Raw genomic sequence first — 19921 nt, forward strand, 5'->3', positions numbered from 1 at the left:
CATATCCCCTTGATTTCAGCTCAGCCAGCCTAGCTCCCGAGTAAACTGGAGTAGCAGGCCTGGGTGTTGTAATAGCTGAGGTAGGCGCTCTGTTGGTCCAAGAATAGATAATCTTGTTTCTGTAGTAGGTGGACAAGCTAACAGAATATGTTCAACCGTCTCATCTACTTCCTTACATGTCCTACATAAGGGACTAGTTGAGTTACCTATGGTATATAAGTGTTTATTCACGCAACAATGTCCTGTTATTAATCCTACCATTAATTATATATTACTACGGGACAGGTTGAGTAAGTAGCGTGTAAGTTTATGGTTGTGTGATACAATTAACGCTTTAGTTTGTCTGCAATCTACACGATTTTTCCACTCCTGATTGTGTTCAGATAGTGTTTTATCGGTGAGACATTGCCTTATTGCCTTTGATGACAAACTAATAAATGGTTCTGGCCCTATTGGTAGGGTATTTGATCCCATTCTTGCTAGTCGGTCAGCCTCGCAATTTCCTAAGTTGTCGTTATGACTTTTAATCCATTGTACTGTTACATTATTTGAAATGCTTAGGTTTTCCAGTGTTCTGTGACATTCTAAAATTAATTTAGATTTTGTTACAGTTCTACCTAAGGCACCTAAAATAGCCATACTGTCTGTGTAGAAGCAGATATTGCTATTTTTTGTGTCTTTTATTTGTGTAGCTCCGTCAAGTAGGCTGGCAGCTTCTGCCTGAAAAACAGTAGCTTTGTTCCCGAAGCTGACAGAGTATTGTAAATTAAGTTCCGGGCAGAAGACACCTCCACCGCTGCCCTTTTTGTTCTTGGCTCCGTCAATGTAGATATTGATGTCGTAATTGTTTTCGTCTGATGTGCCACACTGATCTCGCTGGATAGTGTAGCTTCTGTTGAAGATAAACGTCTTTATAGTAGTGTCGCTGCATTCAGTGGACCCGGGAGCCGACAACTTGGCAATGTCAAGTATGCGACTGTGTCCCTGTGCAGTGGTATTCGTTGACCAGAGTCCCAGGTTACTTAGCCTTATCGCCGCCGCTTTAGCTTCCTGCTTGATGATAATATCGAGTGGTGGAAGTCCTAGAATTATTTCTAGGGCGGCTGTTGGGGTTGACTTCATACATCCGGTGATTGAAACGCATGCAAGTCTTTGAAACTGTCGTAGTTTGTTTTTCACAGTGGTGAGGTTTGATCTTTGCCACCACACTACTGCTCCATAGGTTATTATAGGTCTGACCACCGCTGTGTACAGCCATTTGCATAGCTTCGGTTTTAATCCCCATTTAGATCCAACAAGTTTACTAGTTTGATAAAGAGATATTGTTGCTTTACTCAGGGTCTTGTCAATATGCTTAGACCAGCTTAAACGGTGGTCTAGCCATACGCCAAGATATTTTACCTCATTTGTCAACTTTAAGGTTGTATTAAATAGTTTAGGTAGTTTTAAATTGCCTATTTTAGTCTTTTTAGTAAATAGCACCATTTCTGTTTTGGTCGGGTTCACCGACAGTTCATGTTTATGGCACCATTCCTCTATAATGTTTAGTGCAAGTTGCATTCTTTCACATAAGGTGTTAACAAACAAGCCCCCGATGAGAATAGTGATGTCATCGGCGTAGGCTATTGTTGTAAAACCTTTATTATTTAGATCGCAAAGTAGATCATTCACAACTAAAACCCACAGCAATGGAGATAACACTCCACCCTGCGGACATCCCTTTGCTACTTTGCATCTTATTGTATTTGTTGAAGTAAAAGATACTGTTCTTGATTTAAGCATATTTGTTATCCAGGCACTGATGACCGGGTCTACATCATGATTTTTAAGGTTATTACTTATGCTATTGAACATAGTTTTATCAAAAGCTCCTTCAATATCGATAAAAACTGCAAGGCAGGATTGTTGTAACAATATTGAGTTTTCGATTTTGCTTACCACTGTGTGTAAAGCCGACTCTGTCGACTTACCTGGTTGGTACGCATGTTGATTAGGATGAACAGGTTTCACAGAAAGTGCACCGTCACGTATATATCTATCGCAAAGTCTTTCTAAAGTTTTTAGAAGAAATGATGACAGACTGATGGGTCTATAGGCTTTCGGAGAAGTGTAGTCATCTTTACCTGGTTTAGGTAAAAATACTACCTTCACCTCTCTCCATCCCTTTGGTATATATCCCAGGGCCAGACAGGCCCGGTAGATAACTATCATCCTGGGTACAATAATGTCGACCTCCCACTGTAGAAGAGCCGGCACTATGCCGTCTGCTCCCGGCGACTTAAAGGGAAGGAACGAAGAGATAGCCCATTTAACTTTTTCTTCATTTATTACGGCGGCTGCAATGGAGTCAGCGTCACTAGAAGAATTCATAATTGGTGACAGCATATCTTGATCACACGACGCCTCCGCTAACATTTCACAGCCAGGGAAGTGTGTGAGCAGCAAGAGGCTGTTCCTTTCGCTTTCGGTTTTTGTATAAGTTCCGTCTGGATTTTTTAATGTATCTAGCTGATTTTGAGAATCATTCGATACGCATTTTTTCGCCCTCGCGGCTTTCGATTCACTTTGGATTGTTGCGCAAAAATTTCTCCAGGATTCCCTGGTTTTTGCTCTAGTCTCTTTTTTGAAGTTGTTCCTAGCAATTTGAAATGCTTTCCAGTCTTCTTCTTTTTTTGTATTCTTGGCGCGATCGATTGATGATTGATGAACCTTTTTACACCTTTCTTCACAGTAAAATTTTCCTTTTACATCACTACCATTTGCCTTACATACTAATATTTTTCTATCCTCCCCAGGGCCGTCTAGAATTCGACCGCAACCACGTCTCGAGCGCTTTCAAACGCGCCCAGTTCGTCCTATACGACGTGAAGTACATACTGAGCTGCGTGCCTTCGACGTTTGACGACGAACTGCGCCGCGGGTTCCTGCACGGACTGACGCTCATGCTGAGCCTGCTGCTGATGATGCAGGGCATGGACGAGGTGGTCAGACAGGTCGGTGGTTCGACAGCCTATAGCAGTCCACGGGATGCGGTCTATAGCTTACCAAATCCAATTACCACCCACCTTTCGCGAGGCGTCATCCCATCTAGCTAAGTACATAAGTGGATGTTGATGTGGTTTACGTACTTTTATTCATTTATGAAGTGTCAGATGGCAAGCGATTTTGGATTTTAAATATAGTTTTGAGGGTGCTGTTTGGGGACTTAGGACGTATAAACAGTGGAATGTTATACATATGCACACAAAAAAGTGCCATTTTCTAACTGAAATAGTGCAAGTCAGATTTTAGCTTAGTAATCAATAGACTTTTATTGCACGCTTCAGCTTTGGAAGGTCTACGTCGTATGTGTCGTATGTGTCACCTGTTTTTATATTAGAAAAACGTTTTAATCCATATTTCTTTCTATTCCAGGTCGGCCAACACATGGAATACGAGCCCGAATGGGAGTCAGCCTTCAACCTTCACGTCAAGTTAGCCCACAGCATCACTCTAGCTCTGGAGTGGTGCGGGGCTGACCGGGCCCTAACTGCCAGCGCATACCGCATGGTTCTCCGACGACTGTGTGATGCCGAGCCCACGGAGCCCAGGGAGCGAGCCGGTCAGTGGAGATAGGACTCATCATGAAGCCCATATTTTTCTACTGCTAGACATAGGCTTTCCTAGGGAGTGCATAAACAGCTTGACTTCCTGTCTAAAGATGTTGGTCCAGCAGGCCAGGTGATCCTCCAGAAAAATCCTGATTTCCATAGCCCGCTCATAGACTTCTCGTTTCGTATACTTTCTCCTTATTCTTTTATAAATAATATACGCGTAATTTTGCGCCATTTTGGCCAAGATGGTTTCTGTATTGATCTCATAATAAATCCGTATTTTGTACCTTCTTATAGTCAGAATAAGTTCTACAATCGTCTTTAGTTTTTTTGTGTACAAACAAAAAATACCTACTAATCTCACTCTTTCCCCCCACAGAGCTAGGCAACCAGTCAGCCCTGGTCATCCCGTACGACGTCTCAACCCGCCCTGTCTCCATCCACCGGCCTCTCTCCCGGTTCGCGGCCGGATTACATCTGTTGTTGGATAAGCACGGCTTGTCTTACCACAGCCCGGAGTTCTCGAGGCCGGACAAGCCGAAGCCCACGCCGGAGGAACTCATCGGTAAGAAAAACTATGTCTGACCCCGCGGAACGGGTCAATTATCGACGTCGATAAATTCGTTTAATGCGCCTCCACATCACAGCGCCGTATTTATGACGAATAGCGATATAGTGACGTTTATCGACGTCGATAACTGACCCATACATCGAAAACTGGCTAAAACCGTGTAATGAGCATCCAACACAAAAACACCGTCGTATATATGACAAATCGCGATATAGTGACTTTTGTCAACGTCGATAACGTATCCGTGTGGCGGAGACTGAGTAGCTTATAGGTGTCCACCCGTCCCGTCTCCATCCACCGGCCGCTGTCCCGGTTCGCGGCCGGGCTACATCTGTTGTTGGATAAGCACGGGTTGTCTTATCATAGTCCGGAGTTCTCGAGGCCGGACAAGCCGAAGCCCACGCCGGAGGAGCTTATAGGTAAGAAAACTACTGCTGAAAGGGTTTATAGGTAAAAAAAAGTCTACGCCTGGTGTGCTCATAGGTAAGTAACCTTCGCCTATGCCAGCGACACGGGTCCATTATCGACGTGGATAAACTCGATTAATGCACGTCCAAATCACAGCGCCGTATTTATGGTGAATCGCGATATAATGGCTTTATCTAAATGGATAAAGGACCGTGTAGCGACAGCTGGGGAGTTTATAGGTAAGTAACCTACGCCTCTGTCTGCGGCACAGGTCCATTATCGATGTCGATAAATTCGTTTAATGCGCGTCGAAATCATAGCGCCGTATTTATGGGGAATTGCGATATAGTGACGTTTATAAACGTCGATAACTTCGTTAAATAAGCGTTCCATAAATCATAGCGTCGTATTTATGGCGAACCGCGATATAGTGATGTTTATCTACGTCGATATTGGTCCCGTGCAGCGAGGACTTAGTAGCTTATAGGTGTCCCGTCCGGTGTCCATCCACCGGCCGCTGTCCCGGTTCGCGGCTGCACCTGCTGCTGGACCAGCACGGGCTGTCTTACCACAGCCCGGAGTTCTCGAGGCCGGACAAGCCGAAGCCCACGCCGGAGGAGCTCATAGGTAAGAAAATAGATGGTTATAGGTTTAAAACTCTAGGTCTGGCCCTGCGGCATGGGTATCTTATCGACGTCGATAAACTCGTTTAATCCACGTCCCACAACTATCAGCGCCATATTTATGGCGAATTGCGATAAAGTGACGTTTATGTATGTCAATAAACTTATTTAATAAGAATTTCACCAATCTCAGCGCCATTTTATGGCAAACCGCGATATAGTGACGTTTTTCTTCAATTAAAATTGTCTCCTGCGCTTTCCATGTAGATCATCGCAAAAGCCTGGTCTTATAGAAGATCCATGTTCTGTAAACTTTTCCTGGCTATACAGTGGTTTGCAATGGAAACCAGCAATCATGTAAACAAACCAAATTGTCACGATTACTCCGTAATCACATACATTTTCGATCAATTTATGAACAAAGTCTGATTTCAACGAACACACCATTGTTTTCACATTATCTTCAACACGATTTAACTTGTATTTATAAGTTAAATTTGTTAAAACATTTGCAACGTAAAAATTTCGAAGTATTTGACAAGCTATCATCTTAGTTTTTTACTCATCGAACTCTATAAGTCATTGAAAAGTTAGTGTTGTTCGTAATCTGAAGTTATCTTTTATTTTTAATTTAATAAATTATTTTAATTTAATATTATTTGAATACAATTTAAAAAAAATTCAAGAGCTTAATATAATTAACCAAAACGAAAAAAGGAAGAGGAAGAAATGAAAAAGCTCGACGACATTTTAGACATGGCAAGCGATGACATAGTGGTTCCATTTATAATTACGGTCACCGGCGACACTTCTGATAGTGATGATGACGAAGACGAAGATTTAAATTTGTTTTAATAAACACTTTTTTTTATATATAATCAGTTTTATTTTATAGTCTATGGCTTATATATTTAATCTAATTAGAACACTATGACATCACTATGGGCATAAACAATACGCTGTCAATGTCAGTCCGCCATATTTGTTTACATGATTGTTGGTTTCTATTGCAAACGACTGTAATTATGTATGTATATTCAAAATCATTCGCTACTTAATTCACTCCCACTTTTCCTCCCCCAGAACCGGTCCTTCGGACCACGGCCATGATAGCGGGCGTGCACGCCGGCATGTGGCGTCGCAACGGTTTCGCGCTACTCAACCAGCTGTACTTCTACCACAACGTGAAGTGTCGCGCGGAGATGCTGGACCGAGATGTGCTGATGCTGCAGGTGAGCGTGGGACGCCCCTCACTGCTTCTTTAGTAACTAAGAGGACAGTGTGGGACACCCCTGAAGGAACTGCCTCGATGAGGCTGCATGAGAAACGTATACTTACGTCCGGCACAGTCTATGCAGTCAGCGATTGAAGCTAATCTCACTGGCTTATTCTTTCACCAAGATGACAAACCCTAGATGCGCACTGACTACAGATCTGGTTTACAAATTTACCTGGTCGGGTATGTAACAAGGTACAGATGCACCTGTGGCATATCTACATCTGTGTCTGTATATCTGTCGGACAGATCCGTGCGTTACTATTTGACAACTGACTGTTTTACTAGCGCCATCTATGTTTTTAAGAAAGAAAGAAGAAAATACATTTATTTCGAACACACACAGAAACAACACAAAAAGAAATAATAAAAAGTAAATAAAATGAGCATGAGCGTTAAGTATTCTTTAAGAACTATCCATATCCTCCTTCTTCTAACAGTTAGTTTGTAAAACTGCTACCCTGATTTCCAGATCGGCGCTTCCCTAATCGAGAGCAACGAGTTCATAATCCACGTGATGAACAAGCTGAACCTGCTCGAGTGGGCCAAGCCCGACTTCGAGAGCAAGGGGATCGAGGAGGACGCCCTGAGGCACACCATTAGCATGCTGGATGAGTTCCTGGGATTATTGATCACTGGTAATTTTATTGGATGTTTTTGACGGATCTTCATTTGTTTAACGGAGGTATTTTGTCTTGGGGATTGCATTAAATGATGCCAAAAACGCCCTTATTATTTCGGGACTAAGGTTGGGTTTCCTTCTATTTTGTCATTGACTGTGTATCATTGCTCGAGCATTATACACAGTGTTCTGTGGGACATGGACTGAGAAAGTGAAGTGCGCGGTAGATTTTCTGTCATCCATAATAGTGGTGAAAACATGGTACAGCAATTTATACCTGCCTATCCCACAAAGGAATACGTTAGGCCAAATCGTGAGTGTAAATTTTTACAATTACCCAAGAAGACGCTTCATACACCATATTTACTGCCACCGGAGTTACGTTTTTAAATCCCCATGTACAGATACGGACTCATTCTTTTATCGAACCTATTGTTAATATTTTTATCCCCCCCAGTGGTGGGTTCCCGCTACGTGCCGGGCGTGGGCGAGGTGACGGCGGAGGACAGGACCAAGAAGGAGATCATACAGATGCTCTGCATCAAGCCTATGGCGCATTCTGAACTTAACAGGTATTTATTATTGAAATATTTTGTGTAGAAATCTAATTTTAAATGCTTTTCGGCACACACATTAAATTAACTCTTGTATCATCCATACGTGGTTGTCGTGTTAATTATTAGAGATGTGAATAAGAGTTAAAACTGAATAATGGTTAATTGATAATGAATAATATAAAATATCATAATATATTAACAGTTAATATTAATGAATAATTGTTAACAGATAAAAACGCTGATTGGTTGTTTGTTATTTTTATTGACTTCAAATAATTAAACTCAGAGGTGATAAGGTTAAGAATGATGTTATACCTACTGGGTTTTTTGTTTGGTTAATCGCTGTATACGGAAATGTGCATTAATTTTAAATGCGTTTTCAAGTTTGTAGTGGTTCCTTTATAAGAAAGAGTCTTTTTACAGAAATTAGTCTGGGTTTATTTACAGTTTACTGCAATCACTTATCACTAATCCAAGTTTATTTGTACAGTTTATTACTCTAATTTAACTAACTTAATCATTACACTAACCATACTTTATACCTACCTACAACTTCCGAAACCGAACTTAAGAAATATTTATTATTGCAATCTACTTTACTCGACGTCAATAAAAATAATACTTACGCGACGTGAAAATTATTTTACTTTCGACTTCCGTGTTTAAATTATCATTTAGTGAATTATTGAAAATAATGTTATGGTTGATGGTATATCGTTAACAGTGATCCCGCATTCAATGATAATTCGCATCTATTACTCTCTCTCTCTCTCTTTCAGGCTATGTGTCCCATATGGTGGTGGGGTCTGCCTTCCTCGTTTTCTCTCTCCACTTCGCCCTGTCTCCAACGTCGTCTTCAGAGACTTGGCAGTGTCGTAGGTCTTTTTGCACTACGTCTATCCATCTGGTTTTAGGTCTTCCTCGGGATCTCCGACCGGGGGCGGACAGGCGCAGTGCTTCGTTTCCAACATAGTCAGGTGGTTTTCTCTTGACATGTCCGAACCATCGTAAGCGGTTTTCTTGGAGTTTGTCGGCGATGTCGCGTACTCCCAGGCTGCCGCGAACGTACTCATTGCGGATTCTGTCAAGCCTTGTGACCCCGCACATCCACCTCAACATCTTCATTTCAGCCGCTTGGACCGCTCTGACATGCGTTTGCTTCGCTGCCCAGGTCTCACTGCCATACATTAGGACCGGGCGTATGATGGTTTTGTACACAAGACCTTTCAACCTTACCGGCATTCTTCTGTCACAAGTAACACCAGTTACTTCGCGCCATTTTAGCCAGGCGGCAGCTATTCTGTGTTGGATGTTGTATTCCACTTTACCAGAACTGTGCATCATGTTTCCCAAATACTTATATTGGTCGCACTTGATGACTTGTTGGCCGTCGATGATGATGGGGCTGTCATCTGGGTCTGGTTCGTTGCATGCCATGTATTGGGTTTTAGTAACACTTAGCTTTAGGCCGCCTTTTTGTAACTGATGTTTCCACTCCAGAAGGGCCTTTTGTAGGGAGGTTCTGCTCTCCGTGCAGATTGCTACATCGTCCGCGTATATAAACGTCCACGCAGCCGTACTCTGTGCTGTTTCCGTCAGCGCATCCAGGACCAAGCAAAACAGGAAAGGGCTTAGGACTGAACCTTGGTGTACCCCTTCTGCTACAGCAATGGGCCGAGTAGCACCTACAACCGTCCTCACAACAGACCTTGCATTTTTATACATGTCCGCAATGATACTGACATACTTCTCAGGGACGCTTTTTCTGCGTAAGCTCCACCAGATAGCATCTCTCGGTATGCGATCAAACGCTTTTTCCATGTCCAAAAAAAAATTCGCATCTATTACTATACTCATAAATACCATAACCCTGTGCATAACATCGCTTAAACGTTAATGGAGTATTCAACGATAATTCGCACCTATTTCTATACACATAAATACCATAACCCTGTGCATTACATTGCTTAAACGATAATGAATAACCGTGTCCTTGAATTTGGCCGCCTCGCGCCTTGGCGATAAATTTGTTCTCATCGAAAATCATAGAGGGCGTTGCAAGTCAAATACGGACGGTCGGTAAATTTACGAACTTTTTAAATTATCAATATCAGTTTAATGAAATTATGTCAATGTAGTTAATCAATAAATATAATTAATGTAATAAATTAATGAATTAAACCATTAACGATCACCCCTATTAATTATACATTACTGTCTGTATGTCATGTTTCCACATAGAAATAATGAATTGTACTAAAATTCGTTATAACACTCCAGTTGCATAGACGTCTCAATAAAAAAGACGTCTCACAGTCAATGATACTTTTTCATTTATAATATTTAAGGAAACCTGTAATATGTGTTAGGTATTAAAAAAATATTGTCAACTCCGCTCGCCCTCACATCATGTGGCATGTAGAACTCGATAAATAAAATTGTTTTCTGTTCCTGTGGCAACAAAACATTAATATAACATTAATCTTCCTTCCAGATGCCTGCCAGAAGACCAGCTCCACGAGACAGGCCTAGAAGCGGTCATCAACGAAGTGGCAACATTCTCCAAACCTACAGGTTACAACTTGTTACAATTTTACTACCAGCTTTTTGTGAATTCATAGTGTTTTTCTTCAAAATAGGATTAAAATTGACGTTGTGATATACGAATTTCAACTTTTTGATGATATAAAGCGTTGAAACTCGAGTGTTTCAAAAGTTTTTTGCTAATTTACAATACAGTATCTATCTACAAGGGGTGCTAATCTCTATCTATGTATCTACAGGGGGCGCCAACCGCGGCATCTACACCCTGAAGCCGGCCCTGTACGACCAATACGAGCCGTTCTTCTATCACTACACCAGGGAGGAACTGTCGAGGAGCGAGGAGGCGCAGCGGACTAGGAGGAAGCAGGCTGGTTAGTTATGAAATGTATTTTTGAGATCATAAATTAAATATTAGTAGAGATTACGCAGATTCATCGCACTCATCGTCACAATATAGTAGACCCGTTTGACAACTACATTAAATTGCAATTTACTCTTGATTTACGTAAAAATACATAAAAAGTGCCATACTCTGGCTTATTATTTAACGGTCAAAAGAAAAAAAGAGTTTATGTAACCTCTAAAGTTACTTATTGTTTAGATTTTTTGGGTCTTACCTCAAAAACTTAGACAGTATTTAACAGGTGTTTAGCGCTGTCAGACGCATACAAAATCTGTCAAATTTCATTTTAAACACTTGTTAATCAGTGTTTAAAGTTTTTTGTGGTAGCACAGTTTATGTTTTTGATTTAAAACTACGTTTATAACTTATAACATACAGATATAGTAGATATTTTATTCGTTCGCCATGAAATCTGTGGGGTGTTACCACACCCTTTTACTAATTATTATCCATACCCCTCAGGCCTGCCCGAATGCTGCCCGCCGCCCCAACTCCCCAAGTTGACGCCCCCATTCCGTCTGCTGGCGAACTTACTACAATGTGCCGCCTCCGTGACCGTTCTGAAGACGGTGCTGGAGCGCGCGCTCGACCTGCGCGCCGCGTGCTTCGCCGAGACTCACGTGCACAAGGTAGGAAAGAAAAGAAGGTGGGATACATGTGGAGAAGGTAGGACACTTGTGGCCCATGTACGCCAGCTGCAGTATGGTAAATTAAAGCTTTTATGTTAGAACAAACCTCAAGAAGGAGAGTAATGTTTAGGATACAAATTGTCAAAATAACCAAGAAATATAAAAAAACTGACATTTCAAAAGGAATCTTCCACCCTATAGAAAATGTTACTAAACCACACATTTCTCCCCCCAGGCCCTCCACCTGATGGGCTACGCCCTCCGCGACGAGGAAAGCGGTCACTATTCCTTCGTCTCCTTCGCCGAGACAGCAGCGCGCGCCGGGCTGCTGCCGCTGCTGCAGCAGCTGGCCAGCAGCCCGCGCGTGGAGGCGCACCGCCCGCTCGCGCACTGGCTGCTCAACAAGATACGGTGAGTCCGCTGCAAGATGGATCTCCCTACATGTTCAGACAGCAGCGCGCAGCAGCTGCAGCAGCTGCAGCAGCTGGCCAGCAGCCAAATACCAAAGAATTCCCAATGACCTATCTAGCTCCTCTTGACCCTATGATAAAAGTTGTTAAACCTGCTTTTGTGAACTTCACTTATAAAATTTAAGCCTGTGCATGCACTGTTCCTGTTCAAATCGTGTGAAGTGACACATCCGAATAATCTGTGGGCTAAACAGGCTGTTAACAAAAACATAAGACCATAGATTTTGAAAACTTCTTGGCTCAAAACCCAGCTCAGATATCGCAACCTAAGATATCAAGACTAATGAATAATTCTGTTTATGTTCGTTTCAGGTCGATGCTGGGTCACACGGAAGAAGGGTCCGGTGACGCAGACAGCATGGATACGGACCAGAAGGATAAACCTAATGAGGAAAGCGCTGGTGAGGAAATTATTTTAAAATATTCATGTGTAAAACTCTATTTTCCCTTGGACTTCGCTTACATACATAATTGCTAACAATCTGGAATTAAACCCGAGTAAGGAGAATGGCAGGCAACTCGCTGTGCCACATATTTTCTACTCACATAATCAATAGCAATCCGCGTTGCCAAAATATACATTTACCTAATCTTTTTTTATATATATTTTGCTAATCAATCCATCTCCACCCCACAGCGGACGCAGAAAAGTCTCGCCGAGCCAAACTAGCGGCCGAACGTCGCGCCAAAATCCTCGCGCAAATGCAGGCCGCCCAGAACAAGTTCATTTGCAACAACGCGCGTTTGTTCGCGTCCACGGACGTCGCTCGCTCTGAGCCGGAGAGGGGGGCGGAGAGGGCGCGGAGGGCGGGGCGGGGGGGCGCGCTCGGGACGTGGGGGGGCGCCGCCGCGCAGCCGCCTAGGGTGTGCATTATGTGTCAGGAAGAGGTGGGTTTTGTTTGTTTGTTTATATGAGTTTATAGGGGTATGTGTGAATTCATAGTTGCGAATAGCACATTTAAGTAATCATGGTAAGAGTCTGAAAGGGAGTGAAAGGGCAACAAGGGGGACTTGGGGGAAAAGGTGGGTTGTGTTTATGTAACTGCAATGTAGTATGAGTGTGTGTGAATTCATGGTTACAAATAACACACTCAGGGATGAGACGCGGATGGAATGAGTCATAAAGTCGCGATGCCATTGACTGCTAAGCCGCTTGACAGCTACGGGTCTAATGCGGCAACATCCCAGCCCAGTTGACATAATGTTCTTCTTTCTTTTATGTAGATTTTGGTTGTTAAATAATTTTATTCATATATACACATATTTTTCCTCCCCAGGCAACTGTAGACCTGAACAGCGAGCCACTAGTCCTAGTAGCCTTCTGTCAATACTCGTCGGTGCTGAACCGCTGCCGCGCGGACGGGCAGGGCGTCACGCCGGCCGGCTGGCGCGCCGCCAGGCTGCCTGCGGGCAGGTAATGGACATGGCTGATTTTTCAAGAGTCAGATAAATTTTAGATGAAGCGACAGCAACAGAATTTATTTCCGGAAAAAAATGGTGCCTATTTAAATTAAACAATGTTGTCAATCGAAAATTATAGTTTAGCATCGCTAAAATTTAATTTTATATCTTCAGAATCAACATCAATGACAGAAAAGTTTAAGTTCCCAACATACTAAACAACATCTCCAGAATATTTTTACTTGTTGCACCTGTATTTTTCAATAGTCATTCATAGTAAAATCGCTACCAACACCTATGTATTTACAACTCCGAACTCTATTATGCTAACGATACTTATTCTCTACTTCCCTTCAGGGGCGCCGGACCACACGTGTCGTCATGCGGACACGCTCTGCACGCGGCCTGCTGGACAAAGTACCTCGCCACTGTGCACGACAAGGAAAACCGCAGGTGAGACGACTAACTTCATGATTTACCCGTTGAGGCCCCGTCGTTTATAACATTATTTATTGATCAGATTTCGTTGAATTTTAATGTGTACATGGCATAGATGCTCTGTATAATTATAGTTTTTATAAATCTAGAATGATACTCCTGCGGGGGCATTGTTTTGTAATCACTCTTCTATTCTAATAGTTTTGAACATGCAAAGTTGTATACCACTAGGCGAGCGACTGGTGTACTCAAATTGTAAACTCTATTTTCTAGCACTTATTGACCATAATCACAATTTACAATGAAACCTCGTAATATTAAGAATAACCGTTTATTTTAGTTGTTTTCAGGGAGCTATCTACAAATTCATACAAAATATAAATACATAAGCTAAAACGAAACCATACCGCGATGTAGACGACTACCTACAACGCCATCTATGAGCAGACTTCACAACTATAAACTTATAAACTGAACATTCCGCCCACCGAGGACCATGTCCGATTCAACCTATAAGAAAACAATACAAATTAAGAGTTTAAACTTATCGAAATAAAAAATAAACAACATAGTTATGTTGGGTGGGCTTAGAAAATCTAACCATTATAACAAGCACCTTACGTCTCAAAGCTACCCCACCGCCCACCGTGACAACTCCGCCTTAAAATAAATATATCTTATACACAAAATATTTTATATAAGATAATAAATAATTTATAAAAATACACAAACTTACACCCCTTGACCTCCCTCATGACTAATGAAACATAAAAACAAACAACTTCTTAAACAATATGTGGCTAGCATGCTGTTGTAGATTAAACGATACTTAATAATGATGAGCATAGTTATCCTACGTAGTCTTAGGTAAAAAACATAGTTTGTTACATGGCCTCTTTACTTAAGGATTTTTGCATTTAACAGTAACAACACGAGTAATGTTATCCTTACCGGTATGTTTCTCTACAATTCTACCTAAAAGCCATTTGGCTGGTGGTAAATTGTTATCTTTAATAATAACTACGTCGTCTATCTGGGGTTCAGGTAACACATTGTTCCGGTTCTACCTTTTTTGGCATAAGATTTTTTTGCCTAATCTCGTATTGCATAGTAACGTTTGGTCAAAGTCTCGTTACGCCGAAAATCGCATGGCATAAATCTCGTTTAGTAAAAAGTTATTTCGCATAACATTGTTTAGCCTAATAATGGTATGGCCAAATCTTGAATAGCCTAATAATGCTATGGCATAGGTTTATACAAATAAACAAATAAAGTAATAATATTCGTTTGGCTGTAACTTTGACGGAGCGTCTCCCTACATAGCGCAAACTGGTGCCTTGTATTGTTTCCGCTGTTTGGAAAACGCTCCGCTTTGGTTTTGATGAACATGTGCACCTAACATGCTCCTCTTCGCTTTGCTCGTCGTCGCACCTATTTTTAGGTTTCGATCTCATGGGGGTTGTAATAATTATATTGGTCGTTAACTTTCGATTTTTTGATCATACAATATCGTGATTTTCGATATGTAGGAGAAAAATACCACAATTTGTACATTTACTACATACTTAATATATTATTTATTAAGATAACATTAGAAGAAACAAGATTATACATAGGTATAGACGAACATACATTTGAGCAAACGAAACTTAGGTGTTTAAAGATTGTGCCTAAAGAGTTTTAGACGAAACGAGCCTTATGCCACATAAATCTTGGCAAAGTAATGGTTCGGCCAAAAAAGTTTAGACCATACGAGTTATGCGAAATGAGTTTTGGTCAATAAAGATTATGCCAGATGAGCGGAACCCCATTGTTCCATTTATGTCTCTGATTAAGCGTAACAAGGTATTCATCAGACCACCTTTTCCAAAAATCATTAACGATTTTTTGTACAAGTTTCCAACGTTGCAATCCTGTAACATGCGTATAAGTAGCGTCTTCATCAGGAATGTTTAATAACGGCTCACCTACCAAAAAATGCCCAGGTGTCAGAGGCAATGGGTCATCTGGATTATCGCTTAGCTTTGTTAAAGGACGCGAATTGAGGCATGCCTCGATTTTGGTTAACACTGTTGTCAGTTCTTCGAAGGTGAGGATCGAATCACCAATAACTCTTTTCATATGTGACTTTGTAGAGCGCACTCCTGCCTCCCATAGTCCACCAAAGTTTGGTGCGCCTGATGGTATAAAGTGCCAAGAGGTTCCTTCTAGAGTTAGCAGACTCGCAATGTCTTGATGTAATTGTGATTTAGCACTCGTTAACATCTCCTTTAGTTGTCTGTCAGCGCCGACGAAATTCGTTCCATTATCACTATACAAATCTTGGCAATGACCTCTTCTTGCTGTAAATCTTCTGTACGCCGCGATAAATCCTTGTGTGGACAAGTCTGAGACCGCTTCCAAGTGTATGGCCCTCGTGACCATACAAACAAATAGGGCAATGTATCCTTTGTACGACTTGGCTCCTCTTCCAGGTGAAAACTTAATGTTGATAGGGCCAGCATAATCAACTCCTGAAGCTTGGAATGGTTTGCTCGGTTTAAGTCGTGCTTCTGGTAACTGACCCATCAATTGATTATTACTTTGCCTGGAGTACCGTAAGCATGTGACACACTCTTTGTAGCATTTTTTGACTTGATCCTTGCCTCGAATAATCCAATACCTTGACCTCAAATAGTTATGCATTACTTGCGGACCTCCATGTAGAGTTATCTTATGGGCTTCCACAACAATTAATGTTGTAAGGTGTGACTTGGCGGGCAATATTACTGGATGTCGTTTTTCATATGGTACTTGAGCCAAATGAATGCGTCCACCGACTCTGATTATTCCATCCTTATCCATGATAGGGTTTAACGTGTACAGTGAACTTTTCTTTGCAACCTTTCCTTCGGTACGCAATCTTCCTATTTCTTCGCGGAAGTGAAACTCTTGTGTTTGTTTTATGCTTATTTTGAGTACTTCCTCTCTTTCCTTTGCTGTGACAAATTTGGGTATTGTCTCTCTTGTCTCTTTCGTCTTTTTTATTCTGAGAAACCTCCGACAATATGCCAGAATGGTTAACATTTTGGCTAGTGCTGAAAACCTCGTCCATACAAAACTTTCTTCTTCAACAGCTACTGCTAAGACCTTGACTGTCCTCTCTTCCTCATGTGTTAGAAACTCCTTCTCAGTGGCAGGGGGTATATCTTCTCTCAACCATTCTGGTCCCTCCCACCACAAAAGATGTGTTGACATTTCAGATGGTTTCAATCCTCTCGACGCACAATCAGCAGGGTTGGAATTTGTGTTAACATGTCTCCACCGATCAGCCTCTAATAATGTCAAAATTTGCGATACTCTATTACTGACGAAAGTTGTCCACCGATTCGGTAATCCGTTCAGCCAGGCTAAAACAACTGTAGAGTCAGACCACGCATATAATTTTTCTTGTGGAACATCCATAACTTCAGACACTTCGAATATTAATTTGGCTGCCAGTACTGCCGCACACAATTCAAGCCTAGGAATTGATATTTCCTTCTCCACTGGCGATACTTTGGTTTTAGCAGTCATTAGATGTACGTATATTTGGCCACTTAGACTGATAACTCTCATGTATACCGCTGCTGCATAGGCCGTACGTGATGCATCAGCAAATGCGTGTAGTTCAATATGGCAGTCGTTTGTCGTATTTAACCATCTTGGTATCACACATCGTTTTACTGTAACCAGTTCACTTCTGAATTGTAACCACTTGTTTCTCAGATCTTCAGTCAATTGCTCATCCCACTCCAATCCTGATTTCCATAGCTCTTGGATAAATACCTTTGCTACTGCCACTACTGGGGCTATCCACCCCATAGGATCATACAACCTGGAAATATCTGACAACACTCTCCTCTTGGTGATAGGTTGCTGATTCTCTTCTGGTAGCCGTACTGAGTACTCAAACTGATCGTTCATTCTGTTCCAGCTGATTCCTAAAACCTTAACAAGGTTACTCAATTCTACAGGTATCGATTGATCTGCTGTCCTTTTTTCTTCTTCGATGACCTTTAAAACTTGGTCATTGTTGCTAGTCCATTTTTGCAACTCAAATCCACCAGCCTTCATGAGTTCATCCATTTGGTGATAAATGTCTTTAGCTTCGTCTTCTGTCTGGCAGCCTGTCATCAGATCGTCCATATAAAAGTCTCTGAGGGTTATATCAGCTGCCAACGGCCATTTGGTCTGTTCGTCTTTTGCAAGTTGCTGGAGTGACTTAACTGCAAGGTATGGAGCAGCTGCGGTTCCAAATGTTACGGTCAATAACCTATAGTGTTTTATGGGTTCATTTGGCTTAGATCTCCATACAATCCTTTGAAAGTCTGTGTCTTTATCATTTACTCTCACTTGTCGATACATTTTGACTATATCAGCCACCAAGCATATACGATGACGTCTCCATCTCAGAAGTATATGGCGTAGGTCTTGTTGAAGTTTAGGGCCTATTAATAATTCATCATTTAATGACACTTTATTGTATCCCTGGCAACTTGCGTCAAATACCACTCGGACCTTCGTCGTTTTCTTATCGTTTCTAACGACAGCATGGTGCGGTAAGTACACTGCTCTTGGATTATTTATCTCTTCCTCCTTTACTATCTGTGCCATATGATTAAGCTCTACATATTCGTTTATGACTCTTTTGTATTCATCATATAACACAGGATTACTTATTAGCTTCCTCTCCAGATGACAGAACCTTCTTTGAGCTATTTCTCTCGAACCACCATATTGGCATTCTGGGTCTTCGATTTTAAAGGGTAATCGCACTACGTACCGGCCATTTTGATCTCTTTCAGTTGTAGATTTAAATCTTTCTTCACAAAGTTCTTCTTCTCTGGTTAATTGCCTTTTGACAGAGTCGGGCTCATTCTCCATCTCCCAAAATTGTTTTAGAAACGTATCTTCCTTTGCACCAATATGCATGTTCACTAATTTAGCCCCTTCTTTAGTGTCCCGAACTCTTCCAGACAATATCCAACCGAACATTGTGTTTTGTGCAATTGGCCCGTCAGATTTCTTGATTATACCGGGCAGCACTATGTCTCCGTAAACTTCCGCTCCTAGAAGGATATTAATTCGGCCAGGTGCGTTATACTGCGGGTCTGCTAGCGGTATTCTCTCCCCCTTTAGCCAAGCGATCTCCGTGAGTTGGGTGGTTGGGAGTAAAGATGTTAATGACTTCAACACAAATGCATTCACCTGTACGGTTTTTTCCGGATTGTGGCGTGACTCAAGGTTTATAGACACCATCGATTTGATTCTCGTCTCGCCCTCACCTAAGCCTGATACTATGCCACTGGCAGGAACTCTCTTTAATCCAAGTAATTGGACTGTTGCCTCTGTCACAAATGAGGCCATCGAACCTTGATCTAGTAAAGCCCGAATGATATGCTTGCTTCCGTTGTTGGACTTCACGTTTACTGAGGCTGTAGCTAGTAACACTTGGTGTTCTGGAAGTTTTTCCCTAGCAAAGTTGGCAACCATTCTGGTCTCTGAATTTGACGCAGGTAAATTCTCTGTTGCCCTTTTAACCTCATTCTCAATATTCGGTTCTTGATGGTCTGATGTAAGTCCCTGACGCTCAAAATGGAGCAACGTGTGGTGCCTTCGCCCACATCGGCGGCAACACGTTGCTTGATGACAACCTCTCACAGAATGGGCAGGAGAGAGACAGTTAAAACAAAGTCTTTGTTCTTGAACGTAGCTTGACCTCTCCTGCGGATTTAAATGGTTAAATTGTTTACATTGATATAAATTGTGTGATCCTGAGCACATTGTGCACTTGTTTTGTTGTACAGCCGAATGAAATGATTTAGGTTTAGTAGGTTGATAAGAGTGTTGTGTTTTCTCCATATGCTGGCTTCTATTGATGTTGGATGATGACTGGTTCATCATCTCGAGCGCTCTAAATCGAGTCTCTAAAAACTCTGTCAATTGTGGCCAAGTAGGCAGGTCATCATTAGATTTTTCTGCTTGTAGCCCCACTCTATGTTCCCACATTTTGCGTGTCTCACTGTCAAGTTTAGATGTCACCAGGTGGATTATTATGACATCCCATGATGTTGTATCGATCCCCATGTTAGTCAGTGACTTCAAACAAGACGATGTTGTATCCAGCAAATGTTTAATGTCACTAGCAGATTCATACTTGATGGTCTCTTGATTGAACAGTGTTTTCAGAAACTCATTCGCGTTGAACCGCTTGTTATTATAGCGGCGCTTCAGTTGGTTCCATGCCTCAGAGTAATTTGCTTCGGTGATAGGTAAGTTTCTCAATAAAATCTCAGGTTCTCCGGACAAACTACTCTTTAGATAGTGTAGCTTCTGAACTCCAGCCAGTGTACTGTTTTCATGAA

At 41.8% G+C, this 19921-nt stretch overlaps 1 protein-coding gene across 1 annotated transcript in view; it reads left to right on the plus strand.

Moving 5' to 3' along the window:
* Positions 1 to 19921, plus strand: part of LOC105395364 (E3 ubiquitin-protein ligase UBR1) — a 49995-nt gene that overhangs the window by 21654 nt on the left and 8420 nt on the right. The window contains exons 12-25 of the mRNA XM_048625508.1: positions 2796 to 2993; positions 3415 to 3601; positions 3973 to 4158; positions 6279 to 6427; positions 6944 to 7109; positions 7551 to 7665; positions 10145 to 10224; positions 10434 to 10565; positions 11060 to 11226; positions 11462 to 11637; positions 12009 to 12097; positions 12334 to 12584; positions 12974 to 13110; positions 13455 to 13550. Coding sequence (XP_048481465.1) covers positions 2796 to 2993; positions 3415 to 3601; positions 3973 to 4158; positions 6279 to 6427; positions 6944 to 7109; positions 7551 to 7665; positions 10145 to 10224; positions 10434 to 10565; positions 11060 to 11226; positions 11462 to 11637; positions 12009 to 12097; positions 12334 to 12584; positions 12974 to 13110; positions 13455 to 13550 — 2129 coding nt within the window. The remainder of the gene's footprint in view (positions 1 to 2795; positions 2994 to 3414; positions 3602 to 3972; positions 4159 to 6278; positions 6428 to 6943; positions 7110 to 7550; positions 7666 to 10144; positions 10225 to 10433; positions 10566 to 11059; positions 11227 to 11461; positions 11638 to 12008; positions 12098 to 12333; positions 12585 to 12973; positions 13111 to 13454; positions 13551 to 19921) is intronic.

The sequence above is a fragment of the Plutella xylostella genome, chromosome 14 (assembly GCF_932276165.1).
Source record: "Plutella xylostella chromosome 14, ilPluXylo3.1, whole genome shotgun sequence".
In the NCBI taxonomy this organism is placed as follows: Eukaryota; Metazoa; Arthropoda; class Insecta; order Lepidoptera; family Plutellidae; genus Plutella; species Plutella xylostella.